General features: G+C 45.1%; 1 protein-coding gene across 4 annotated transcripts in view; it reads right to left on the bottom strand.

Moving 5' to 3' along the window:
- TENM2 (teneurin transmembrane protein 2) overlaps positions 1-13,670 on the bottom strand; it is a 1,128,378-nt gene that overhangs the window by 203,562 nt on the left and 911,146 nt on the right. For all 4 annotated transcript variants that reach the window (XM_045075622.1, XM_045075621.1, XM_045075624.1 and 1 more), the window contains one exon: positions 8,904-9,026. In XM_045075622.1, the coding sequence (XP_044931557.1) occupies positions 8,904-9,026 (123 nt within the window). The remainder of the gene's footprint in view (positions 1-8,903; positions 9,027-13,670) is intronic.

A 13,670-nucleotide genomic window follows, 5' to 3' on the forward strand; every position in this document is an offset into this window, starting at 1 on the left:
AGAAAAGAAAAGAAAAGAAAAGAAAGGAAAAAAAAGCTCGAAAGCTTTATGAGGAAATTTACTATTTAACGAAACCCTGCCTATGGATCCTTTTCAAAAATCATGAGTAAACTCTTAATTTATCTTTTGTGTGAACCCTTATAAATCAATAAGCAAACCAGGGGAGCTAGAATATAGTGGAAAGGTCTTTAGATTAATAACCAAAAGCCATGGGTCCTAATCCTGAAATTTAAAGACATTGGACCTTTCTGTGGAAAGGAACAGCGGTGTAAATGAACTCTTTGGTTGAACGAACTCTCCTCCTTGCTACTAAGCAGCTGCTAAGTTCGAGGCCCATCTAGCTCTCAGGTCTCAGTGTCCTTAACTACACAAGAGTAGTTGGGACCCACAGATATCTTAAGGGGCATTCTACTGGAGTCTACGGTATTCTGCAGACTGAGGGGTGGGTGGCATCTCTGGGTACATGCTACAAAGGGTATAAGTGTGTGTGTGTATGTGTGTGTGTGTGTGTGTGTGAGTTTAGCCCATGGGAGGGAGCAGGACTATCAGATTTCACTTTGAATAAATTCAATTCATTTAACATAAGTCACGCTATTGTTAAAGGTTAGTGACTACTTTCAAACTGAATTCTCGAGATACGCAGCTGAATTATGCTTTTGCAAAATGGAGTTTTCACTGCTGCCCACAAATACATATATATATATATATATATATATACACACACACACATATATATATACAATCTTCATTTTTGAAATAATTTCAGGTTTACAGAAAATTAAAAAAAAAAAACCATACAAGGAAGTCTTGCATATCCTTCACCCAGATTCCATAAATTTAGTACACATTTGTTCTACGATTCTATTTTTTTTGAAATCTTGAGACTAAATTACAGAAGACTGTTCCTTTACCTCCTGATATTTCTATACGTTTTTCCTAAAAATAATGATATTCTTTCTCATAACCACCGTATAGTTCTCAAAAACAGAAAATTAACATTGATACAAGGCTATTTCTAATTTATAGATCTGATTCAGATTTGCCAGCTGTTACACTGACATTCTTTATAGCCAACGAAAAAAGCTTTTTCTATATACTTAACAAATCTTTAAAATGAATATGCAGAACTTCTGTAATTTTAAAAAGAACAAAAAGGAAAAAAATATGTGATGCAAGCATTGCCTCAAAGGAGATAAAAAGGAACAGTGGCTTTTGTAACCTGCTGGAACCTGTGTGGGGAACCATCTCCGGACTCTGTCCCGGGAGGGAAAGTCCCTGGGCTGGTGTCCAGGACAGAATGTCTGTGCTGCTCTTGAAGGTCAAAGAGGCCGGGACCCTGAGCCAGGCTCCCAGTCCCACTAAGGAGGATCTGAACCTGGGCTCCCACTGGCACTGCTAGCTATTCTAGGACCACAAAGTTGGCTAATTCTTAACAGTGTGCCATTGAGAGACAGGCAACAAGGAAAGGTTTCTATCTTCCTTGCCATCCCTGGGTGTGGATGTCCTTACTGAGAAGACCTGAGACCTCAGGAGGCCTGCTGCACAGTGGAGTTTTGTCAGCCCTGGCTTTGAATCTCAGCTCTGACAACTACTAGCTGTGTGACTTTGGGCCATCCACTGTCCCTCTCTGGGTTTGTCTACTCATCTGTATAATGGGGTTGCTTCTGAAGATGAACTAGGGTAACATAGGCAGTACCCAGTTTATGGTACGTCCATATCTTTCTACCCAGATCTTGTGCTGCCTACACACAGCTGTAGCTATTTACTGCAGATTTGGAGTATAAATTTGTGATGGTCTAATTAAAATAGACTCTTCCCTCATATAGGCACAATGAACTAAAAAAGGGCCAAGGGGTGGCATAAGACTCAGTGAAACAGGAAGTCACTTTCCAGGGCAGCTGACATCAGTACTCAATGAGCGATCAGTGTGTCTACAGACAGGGAGGGACCTGTCACGTGAAGGAAGCTGCTAAGGAAAGAGAAAACAAAGTCTGTTTTCATGGGCTCCCAATTCCAGATGTTGATGTAATACTCGAGCGGCTTCTCAGATGGACAATTCTGTGCAGCCTGCCTCAGTGAAAGCTGCTGGATTTTCTTTATTTAATAATAATGAATGAATGTCCCGAGCAATGCCGGGTGCGTCATTCATTCATACTTCATGCAACAAACACTTGTCAAGCATCGACTATATAGCACTAGATAATTTTTGGTCAACATCAAGAGTTGGGATGTATGTCATACTCCCATGATCCTTCATCCAGACAACAGGGCAAGGTCATCTGGACCCTGTGTGGGCTGGGAATGGTGGCATCAAGAGAAGAAGATTTAAACAGCCATTCCGCAATCACCAACCGAAAGTTTGGCCCCCACCCTTGGGTTCTAGGTAGGGACTGAGCATGGCGTCCTGGCAAGCAGCACAGAGTCCCACCTCCATCTCCCTGAACTGTGGCTTCCCTGACAGACTTTGCTCCCTACCTAGGAGCTGGACAAAATGGGGACATGGTGATCATTTGGCCCTAAGAAGCCCGTGCTCCATGATTGTCCTGGCTGGTTTATCTCCAGCTTCAAGATAAGATTTCTGGGATTTTTGAGGGAACACTCTAATGATCAATTTTGCAGGCTAGGCTACCTCTATAACTCCACGGAAGATTGCTCATGTAAATGTGAAGCTATTGCCTATTTCAGAAACATGTACCTAAAATTCCAACCAGTTAAATAAGACTGATGTCGAGCAAAACGACAGCCTTCCGTAGCCACATTAGGAGCTAATCATTTCAGAAAATGTTGCCATAATTCATTTATGGAAACAGCGAGACTATTCCCCAAACAAGTGATAACGGGAATGGACTCATAGTCATACCAGGGAAATGAAGCCTCATATTAATACTTCCTAAACTTAACCGAGCTCCAGAGGCACCTCGGCATAAATCTGCCTTACAGATTATTCTGCCTCACATAGTTTTATCTATTGCAAATAAAGTCGAATTCAGAATATTGCTTCAGTCATTACACCTCGTTTCCATTTATTTGGGAATCAGGACAACCATCTGAGGGTTCTGTTTAACCAAGAGATAGGCAAAAAGATTCTCCTAAGGACATTAGATTCATTGCCTCTCACTAGAGCTCGTCTGAGTCATCGGCAGCCCGTCAGCCTTCACCCTGCTTCTGGCTGCCTTTTCTTCAGGAATAGATTTCTATCCTGAGCTTTCACTGTTCCCGTGATGTGTTCACAACATCGCATAGCAATAATGATTTTTATAAAATCCTTCAGCACTTGGGACTACATGTGGCCTCTACATCTTTTGAAATCCCAATTTTTCACCTTTGATAAAAATGGCCAACTCTTTGCCACTAAGGGGGTTAACAGTCATTTATATATCTGACCACTTGGTTGAACGTGATGCCGCATGCACTTGTAGTTCGGTTTATTAGTCTTATTTATAGCAGCTACAATTTACTGAGTGGTTACTGCTCCTGGTACCTTAGAATTTTTCCAGTTTTCAGATTAGAGGACCTAGAGATACAGTGACTTGCCTAAGGTCACACAGCTCTTACATGGTGGGGCCGGGATCGGAAGCCACATCTGACTGTTTTCAGAACCCATGTATCTAACTGCTGCGCTCACTGCTTTTCAGATGCTGGGGTAAGTACAAGACACGCAAAGGGGTGTGCATCCAAGCACACAGCAGAGAGCCCCCTGTGGGTGTACAGGTCAACTCTGAAAGAGAAACGTGCCAACACAAGTGAGGACTAATGCACTAGGGAGGGAAATTGATTATCTGGCTGTTAGTACACGTGTCAAGCCACAGGGATGTCATGTTCAACAGAAACTATACAGCTTAGAAGGGGGTGGCGGGTCACAATGAGAAGCCGAAATCACCAAGATGAGGCTCTTAAGCAATACTCATCTATAACAAAGGGAGTGTAAGATGGCTTCCAAAATGAGGGGAATTGTTGCACTAGTGTGTGGGCTATTGGTTTCTTTGCCAGGAGACGTGCAGTATTGTGCTGGTTGGCTCAAACATAACCACCCTCGCCCTTCTGGGAACTTCACTGACTTTGAAAAAGCCCCATGTAGGGAAGTGATCATTTTGAAACCCTGGGCTGTGTTCATTGAGAGCCTGACAAGAGCCAGAGGAAGAATTACCAACCTCCCTGCTAATCTGGCTCCTAGTACCATGCATTAAGCCAACTAGTAAAAATCATTATGAAGTTTTTGCTGAAAGGGCAAGTGTAGAAAAACATGTTTCTAAACAGAATAACAGTCTTTGCCATTTTTTTCCAACTTGCATACCATCTGGAAATTCTGATTTTTTTTTTTCAAAGGGTAGGAAAGAAATGTGCTCCAGGCACAAATAAATGTTTACAGCTGAGTTATAAACCGAGAATGGTGGGGCTTAAAACAGACAGGCTGGCAGTGATGGAACACGCGCTGCAGCGAGACAATAATGCTGTGGGGGACGGGCCAGCTTGTTTTGCACATTGGCCCTTTTGAATGGGAAGTCTTGCTTCCCACTGACCTCATCAAGCAAATGTTTGGGAACAAGTCTTCACATCTGGGTTTGTTCTAATTCTTAGAAAGGGAAGGAAAAAGATGAAGCGGAACGATGGTGTATCTTGACATTCTGAAGGCAGCCTTCACCTTTGGAAAATACGACACCTCACAAGAAGTGGCAGCCCGGGGATGCTTGTTAAATAGAGCAACTGAGAGATGGCGTGCTGATGTCAGTGACAACTAATATTCACAAATCTCTTATTAAGCTCCTGATAACCACACACTGTGTTTTACAAGCATCGTCTCACTTATACTGGATGCCAAGTGGGTGAGAGGTACGTTTTACAGATGAGGAACCGGTGGCTGAGGGAGGACACATGACCTGCTTGTATGCATGCAGCTGAGTGATGGAGCTGGAAGCTGCAACCAGCTGGACCAACTCTAGAGTCTTCTATTACAGAGGATCTGTCGATGGAATGTTACCAAAAATATGTCCATCACTGGGTCAAGAAGGAGAGGCTGATATATTGGGAGTTTGGCCTCTTCTCCCTCATCTCCTATAATTTGTTGTTGCGGAACAGTCCAAGGAAAATAGAAATGGGCTTGCAAATGATACAGAGCATCAGGCAAACTTCCATAATGGGTCAGATAACAAAGACTTGAGGCTTTAGTGGGCCATCTCATCTCTGTTGCATTTGCTCAGCTCCATTGTTGCAGTGCAAAAGCAAAAGCAGCCATAGGCAATGAATGAACATGGCTGTGCTCCAATAAAACTTTATTGGCAAAAATACACGGCTGGCCTGATTTCGTCCCTGAGATGTTATTTGCTGACCCCTGATATAGAGGACACCTTAAATTTAAAATGAATGATGGGTTTTGAGAATGATCCATGAAATTCTACTTGGGAGTTCATTCTTTCTTAAGATCAGCGCACAAATTGGCTACATAGGATATGCCCTTTAAAAGCTCTTGTAGTCTTTGCCTCTGGGCCTAGCCAATCAAACTGGATTCCCTTATGTTATCTGACCAGGTCAGAACACTGTATTGAATCTTCGTTCTCAAGGCTTATCTAATCCCAGATCTATAGAAAAAGTGCTCTGTGCTCTTGTAATGAAGATGTATGAGTTCATTCCTTTTAACATAGAAATACACTCGAGATGGTGAGTGATTCTGGCAGTCTGTGGGCTCCCTTTTCTTGAGGTGAAACCCAACCACCAAATCAACCACATGAAGGTTTGATTGAAAGAGAGAACAGAGAAAAAAACAAACGATGAACAACAACAAATGGAAAAGGGAAGACAAAGCCCAAAGAACATACTCTCCTAACTAATTAATCAAGTGCTTTGTTTCCACTAACATATCAGAGTGTGTAGGCTGCCCTGTCTATTAGGCTCCTTTCTAAATCTGAGCAATGTAAACACTCCTAAAGACCAAGTAATGAAATCTCTATCGATGTGGCATCTTAGCTGGAACTCACATACCCTTGTTTTGCTTACATTTTAATTTGCTTCTGCTGGATAGTTACCCAGTAATTGCTTAATAAGATTAACCTCCCTGGCAATGTGTGGTGTATCTTGATTAAAACATTATCGGAGTGAAGGATTATCGTATACCACAAAAAAATGGAGGGGGTGTTATTTAATTAACTTATTGCCAATATATCTTGATTGTCTCTTTGAAACACTGGAAAACTAGTCGATTGGAATTGATTCAGGTTATCTAAATGTATAGAATTGGGGAGTGGGGAGGAGGGAGGTCCCTGCGTAAAGAAACCAAAACCTGAGGTCACTTTTAAAAAAAGACGTAGGGGGGTGTGAGAAAACGAAAATCTTTCTAGTTATTATTATTATTTTTTTAAACCAAACTTTGCAACAGCTTAAGAGATCTGCTATCTTCAGTCTTAGGAAGAGTACTATTTTGGTGTTCAGAAAGGAGATGTTCCCAGTTTTCTTTCAAGTTTAAGCAATTTTAAATTCTCACACTTTTTCATAAGAATCCTATTGACAAAATTCATTGGACAACAATTTGGCCACCACTTCTCTGTCTCATAACTCATTTGGAAAAGAACTGGTGATGTTATAGGACTTACACAACATTTTCGAGAGCACATTGCATCAGAGGGGAACATTGTGGTCTTTTCCAAAGACACCAAGGAAAGCGTTTCTTCATTTGTTAATTCAGAGACACTGTACTCTTAGTTAGGACTTGTTCTCCGCAGCAATCTACCATCTTGCTGGTGTGGGATGCTCACGTGGGGGTGGCCGTTGGAAACACAACTTAATCACGAATGCGCAGAGCGGCTGACCTTAATTTACGGAAGTTAATGCCTATCAGCGACTCTCTTTGGTAAGGGATGCTATTTAAAAAGCATTTGTGTGTACTGAGGGTTGCTGGGGGGAGGGGGGTTGGGAGAAGGGGGTGGGATTATGGACATTGGGGAGGGTATGTGCTTTGGTGAGTGCTGTGAAGTATGTAAACCTGGTGATTCACAGACCTGTACCCCTGGGGATAAAAATATATGTTTATAAAAAATAAAAAATTAAAAAAAAAAAGCATGTGTGTGTAACTTCAGGATGTAGACACGTACGAAATACATCCCTGGGCCTGATGAGCCAATATGCACATTCACTTTCAAATGTGTGTCCTGCGTTTTTCTCAAAGGACAGGGAGCTGCTGACTTGCAGATTAAAGGGCGTTCATGGATCAAACAAAGCAGAGACCCTCTAAAGCTTCGTTTCTCAAAGAGCAGCACTGTGGACCTCTTGGGCAGGATCGCTCTTCGCTGCAGGGTCTGTCCTGTGCACGTGGGATGTTGAACTGCAGCTCAGCCTCTCCCTGCTAAATGCCACTTTCACCTCCTCTAATTGGGACAACCAAAGAAGTCTTCAGTCATTTGCCCAGTGTCCCCTGGGGTCCACAACACCCCGTGGAAGACCACTGTCATAAAGGAAACGGGAGTTGTGGATGGTGTCAAGTACTAGAGCAGAACGGACAGCACATAGGAGGCTCCAGGCTTTTTGGTCAGTTAAGGCAGAACACGGTCCATTAAGGCAAAATACACTCTCCATCTTTAGGTCTAGTTATAGTTACCTGATAAAGGAAGGCATAGAATTTCATTCTTAGATAAAAGTTTTTCATGCTTACTTAAAGGTAATTTAGTATTATGATTAGGATAGATGAGTAAAGTGATTCTTAAAGATTAGATAAAAAGACAAAAAAGTCACACTCAAAACCATTAGGACAACTCTGGGGAGAATAATTGAAGCACCATCAGCACTTCAGGATGACTCACGAACTCCTCTGGGGGAAGATGAATTCTAGAAACTTCTCTGTGGAAAATGACTGCGCTAAGGAAAACGCTGACATCTTGCCCAAAGATGCACAAGGCACAGACTTGAGTTTAAATTCGTCCCTGCCTAGGTGTTTGATTTGGAGTAAGTTTCTAAAACATCCTGGGCCTCAGTTTCCCTGAGATGATTCCCTCCCGTTAAAGCTGCTGAAGGCAGGAAATGCTAAGCTTGGCACACACCACGGGTCCAGTAAACATTCCTTCCTTTCCTGTCTCTGAAATACCTCTGTGGGGTATTTTCAGAAATGTGGGGGCCAACTGCCCAGGTGTGCTAAGAGGCAGAGTGGAAGCGTCTGTGTTTGGAGAAGCCCTTCTGTACCACCTCACATGTTGGTGATTTCCATCCAGAATCAGGCACAGCCCACTGGGTGCCTGGAGGCTGCTGTGGTTTTATTAACTGCCCCACTTCCCCGCCTCCCTGCAGTCCTGTTTCTCTCTTCCTTCTTAGCACCTTGTTAGCACCTATTTTTTTTTCCTACAAGAATACAGTTGCTTAATTGCTTCAATAAACATTTCCATGGCCCCCTTTGCTGTTCTGAGAAGAGGAGCTTTGTTCCCCAGTTGTCAAAACTCTTTTCTATTCTCTCCCAAAGCGGAACAGCTTAGAATCTCTTTCATGCCAGGCAGCGCTTCCTCCCTGGGGAGGCTGCAGCTCTCCTCTGGGGAGAGGGCTCTGGTCTAGTGGCGTGTGCCGCCTGCTGCTCTCGGCTTTCGTGATTAGGCAGGACTTTCTCCGGCTGCTGCTGCTGCTGCTGCTGCTGCTGCTGCTGCTTCTGCTCGGGCCTTGGGAGGCTTTCAAGTCGCTCCAGATAGCACAGGTATGCACATGGCACAGAGAAGGCACCGTGCCAACTCAGTGACTCCAGCCAAACACAGCTAACAGACAGGAACAGCCAACAGCTTTGAACAGGGGCAAAAAGGGACCATTTTGGCCCCCCCCCCCATTTCTTTTCCCTTTCGCGTACCTTCCAAGATTTGGATTAGAAAACCTGAACCCATTGGCGGGAGCTCTGAATTTCCCCGTGACCTCAAGAGGGCAAGCAGCAGCTGTAACCTCACCTTTGCCTCCAGATGGCATTGTTGCCACATCATCGTTTCCTGGTAAGCCGGTCCTTATCCCATTGTTAAAGGTGTGCCCGTCTGCTGGCTGCAGTTGCCAATTGAGTCCGAGCAGATGCATTGCTGCAGGAGAGACAAAGTAACGAAAATATGAATAGATAATCCAGCAATGCAAATGTCAAGGGGGAGGGCCGGGTGCCTTTGCCAAGTGATTGCCATTGTAGGAAGCTGCAGTTCAAAACCCGCTTGCCCTGGGCCATGGGGATTAGCTAAATACAGAAAGCAAGTAGATCTGGGTGGTTAGGACTTCTCTCCCTGGGCTTCTGTTCACCGCCTTCGGGGAGAGAATCTGGAAGGTGGGCGGAGGAAGTAAGAGAGACCCTAGTTCAGACAGTCTGAATGGTGCTACCAAGGAGGGGGAAATGTCCCTTTGGAGTCACTGTCAAGGATTCTGCTCCATCGTGTCCAGCCTCCCCCGCAGTGTAGACACGGTTGTTGATAGACTGGTGGTCCCGGGGCATTGGCAAGGATAGCTTCACCCAAACTACTCACAACATAAATCGGTTTCAAAATGGGACTAGCCAAATGGGACCTGTCTGCAGTGTGACCGTAGCTACCCTGGGTTAGCAAGCTTTCCAACTGCTTGTCCTGCTAAGTGCATCCCTTTCAGCCCATTGTGGGAAAAGCTTGGGGGGCGGTGGTGGAACAGGGCCCTTTCCGGAAAATATTACTATTACACTTTCTTCTCTCTCACACCCTGCGCCCACATCGCCACACTACGGGACAGAATGAGCCAGAGCACAAAGGCGCTGTGCTAAGGAGGCAAGCCTGTCTGTCTTGCTTTACTTCCCTGTGCACCGGTACACCTCCAAACACAAACTTCCTTCCAACCTTCTGGTCTTCCTCGTCACCCTGTGCCAGTTCCCCTCTTCCCTGGGGGTTTAGCAAGCTCAATTCCCCCACCTCCTCTGGTTCTGGGTGAGTTGTTGTCAAAACAATGGCTGGGAGGGAAAGGCAAATCCCAAACACCTCTATTCTTTCAAAGTCCCTATTGAAGACATGCTTCATTTGCAAATAAATAAGGAGTTCATTCCTCTGCATCTTGCCTGTTCAAACAATAACGGGGGCAGCACCCCGTCTGTCTGGCATTTCAACTGGACACAGGTTGATGCTGTGGCTACGGTTCCGGGACTGCAGGAGAGACAGGGCTGTTGACAGGGAAAGGTTGTGAGTATGATGCGGGATGGGAGAAACAATTAACCACAGGAAACGCAATTAACAATGCTTAGGAAATTGTTCACACAGCAATTAATTCTGCATGCCTCCCACCACTTAAAGTCAGGCTGCATTCTATTAAGGTTAAAAACCTATCTTCAAACAATACAGCTCAGATTGATGGCCGCAGATTAAGGTGCCAAGTAGTCCCTGGGTATATGTCTGCTTTTTTCTTACATACTTCCCCATCGCAGAACCACATTCCACTCCCCCCATACATTACTTTGAAGTGCAAGGCAACTCTTTGAGATGATAAATACTAATAAGAATAAGTGACATTTACTGTACAGTTTCCGTCAAGGTAACACCTAATTTTCTCTTGCAGTTTATCCGTTATATGTAGGTCACTCACTTGAAGAGACCGGATTCCGTTGCCTCAAATAGTGACATATTTCTCTGTACAGTGAAAACTGTACAGAGGTCAGGAAATGAGAACTAATCATGGCTGCTTCAAGATAACGATAGCTTCTGATTTGTAATTACCAGGTGAAGGAAGCCAAGGAATTAGCTATTTTAGAAGGATTCCTTTTTTAATGTTGCTCTTGGGTTCTTGGGGCTTGCCTGGAGCTAGGCTGCTGCTGATGTGGAGGGGTGGCTCTTTCACGGCGGGGGGGGGGGTGGAGAGGGGAGGAAGGAGTGTCTCCTTGTGTTCTAATACAGATGCGGACAGGTGCTGGCACGGCTGGGACTCAGACCTACCAAAGCCCGGATTTTCGCATCTACGGAAGGAAGCGGGGTTCTGTTAGGCAAGAACGGCAGCCTCCCTGGTGCCCCATTAGTGTGAGATCTCTTTTCAGAGTCGTTCCCCTCTTCTAATACCCCAGGAGCATGCTGTGACCATCAACTGAGAGGACAGCAAGCAGATAAAACCCTCATCTTGCTGCATGGAAAGAGAGCATTCATGAAACCGTGTCTTCTCTGTTTCCGGGGATGCTCGCCCTTCCCTTTTTGTTTTGGATTCCATAGCAGCTCTTTATTAAAAAATTAAAAAAAAAAAAAGTATTCTGAGAACAGGAAGACTAGAGACGGGATGAGAAGGGTGAGGGTCAGAGTTGACAAGTAACTGCTCAGACAGCTCCCAGAAGCGAAAAGAAAAATAAGAAAGTGAGAGGGAGATGGGAAAGGGGAAAAGCCAGATCTGCAGAGTGTGAGCTCTGTCGTCCCCGCAGAAGCGAGGCAACAAAGATGAAACTCAAGTTTGGGCATATTTTCTGTTGTTGAGTTGAACGTTAAGTAAATAAGTGAGAATTATATCAGGGGTATAACCACCTTCTTTTGTTTTTTGGGAGGGAGTCTGAAATAGGCTTTTGTTTGTACTTTTTTTTCTTTTTCTTTTTTTTTTTCTTGATCAGCTATTTCTTCTCTCTTGAGTAAGAAAATGCAACTATCTTTCTGGCCTAGGGGGGATGGACGAAAGTGTCCTTAGGATAAGGACCCAGGGGAGCTGTGAAGTAAATGAGTTTCCTGACTAATGAGAAATCTGTTTCTTATTCTGCTACTGATTTGCTCTATGGCTGGGGCCGAGAAATCCATTCCCTCCAACCACCTCTCCCTTTGCCTTCTGAAAAGGTTTCCCTTTCCAGGGGGAGTACTGGCTGCTGAGGGCCTGGGAGAGGTCGAGCATCTATCTCCAGAGATCCAGCAGAGGGTCTTGAATCTAGGAGGCACTCCATAAATGTTTATTAGGATAGATAATGACACCTGGGGGCAGATACGAAGGGTTGGACTGCAGGACATTGTACTCTCGTAAATCAAAACCCACGCCACAGAGGTATGAAGGGTGGCATACAAGAGTGCTGGCAGCAATAGGGGCGAGTCTGCCCCAAGGAGGGTCTGTCAAGGCCTGCCGCCCATCCCCGAACCCGCCTCTGGCCCGCAGTATAGGAGACACTCTGCAGAGGTCATCTTCGTCAAGAGTCACGGCTTACATTCAGGACGGTACTGTCCTATCCCCATTGCGCAGACGAAGAAACTTGACTACGAGGTTTGATCCCCCCGGGGGTTTCAGAATCAGAGGGAGATTACAGTGGGAAGTGGTTATCTGCTTCGTATTCCACAGTGATCTGGGTACAAATTCTGGTTTGCAATGGGATCTCGGCAAACCTTGTCTCTTTCTTGAAACTCAACGATCACCACGCTGTGGTTGCTGAGTGACCATCTTCTATATGCAGCACCCCTTCATGAGGGGATACACCTCCTCCTCTTGTTGGATTCAGATGCGGCCACGTGACCCGGCAGCACACACACTTGTATGCCTTTTTGCCCTCTGCCACGTGGTCAGCCATGGTTCAGTCTTGAGCCGTGGCTGACCCGTGAGAAGACACAGCAGGAGTGAAGAAATAAACTGTTAGTGCCAAACGCCGCTCAGAGCCTGGGTTCTTTGTTTTAACAGCATGGCTGAGACCTCCCTGACTGGAGACGTTCACTTAGCACAGCCCCCACTTACCTACGGGGCATATGTGTGCCAAGACCCCCCATGGATGCCTACAACCGTGGACAGTACTGAACACTATATACACACTTATGACAAAGTTTATTCTATAAATGAGGCACAGTAAGAGATTATGATGATAACTCATTATAATACAGAACCATATAAAAATATACTGTCATAAAAGTTGTGTGAAGGTGGTCTCTCTCTCTCAAAGTATCTCACTATGCTGTCCTCGCCCGTTTTCTTGCGATGGTATGAGCCAATAAAATGTCTCCGTGATGAGACGAAGTGAGGTGAATGGCGTGGGCACTGTGGCACAGCATTTAGCTACTACAGACCTTCTGACCACTCCATCTGTAGGAGCAGCACCTGCTTCCAGACCGCTGAAACTCAGAAAGCAGAACTGCAGGGAAGGACTACTGTGTAAGCCCAGTCAGACCTCCCATTTATACACAACGGGCATCTGTGCATTCCTCCCTTCAAGTTATTTATGTATTTAGTCAGGATCCTTTCTAAAAACCAGCCAGGAAAAGCTAGGACCGCTCCGTACTTAGGGTCACTACATTTGCTTCTATGAACAGCAACAGCACAAATAGCTCTTTAAATATTATGTCATTAAATATCCAGCTGTGATCCACTCTCAGATTCAGAGTTAGAAAGTCTCAAGATCTTGGGTGAACGCCAGCCTCATCAACTTAGGTTTTCTCCAACGAGGCTCCTTGGATGCAGAGGGGTGGTCCCCTCTCTCGCTCCCCGCAAATCCTCTAGCAGCTCCTCCCCAAAAGGTCCTGTTCAGACCATCCTAGGGTCAGAAGTGAAATGAGTTTGGGAGGTCCTCTCCCTCACAGGACTCACCCCCATTGACAGCCAAAACGCACAATTTATCATGATTTGGCAGGTGCTGCTCCAGAGAGACCCTCTGATGGAACAATGGGGCTCCATGGGTCAGCAAGGATGGAACGGGGAAGAGCTCCAAGAGGAAGCTCGTGTAATCCAGGCGGCAGCTGGGAAATCAGCCACTAAAAACACGAGAGGCAGCCAATCCCTGCAAGTATCCC

The sequence above is a fragment of the Mustela putorius genome, unplaced genomic scaffold, assembly GCF_011764305.1.
Source record: "Mustela putorius furo isolate JIRA1106 unplaced genomic scaffold, ASM1176430v1.1 tig00000145_pilon_pilon_pilon, whole genome shotgun sequence".
In the NCBI taxonomy this organism is placed as follows: Eukaryota; Metazoa; Chordata; class Mammalia; order Carnivora; family Mustelidae; genus Mustela; species Mustela putorius.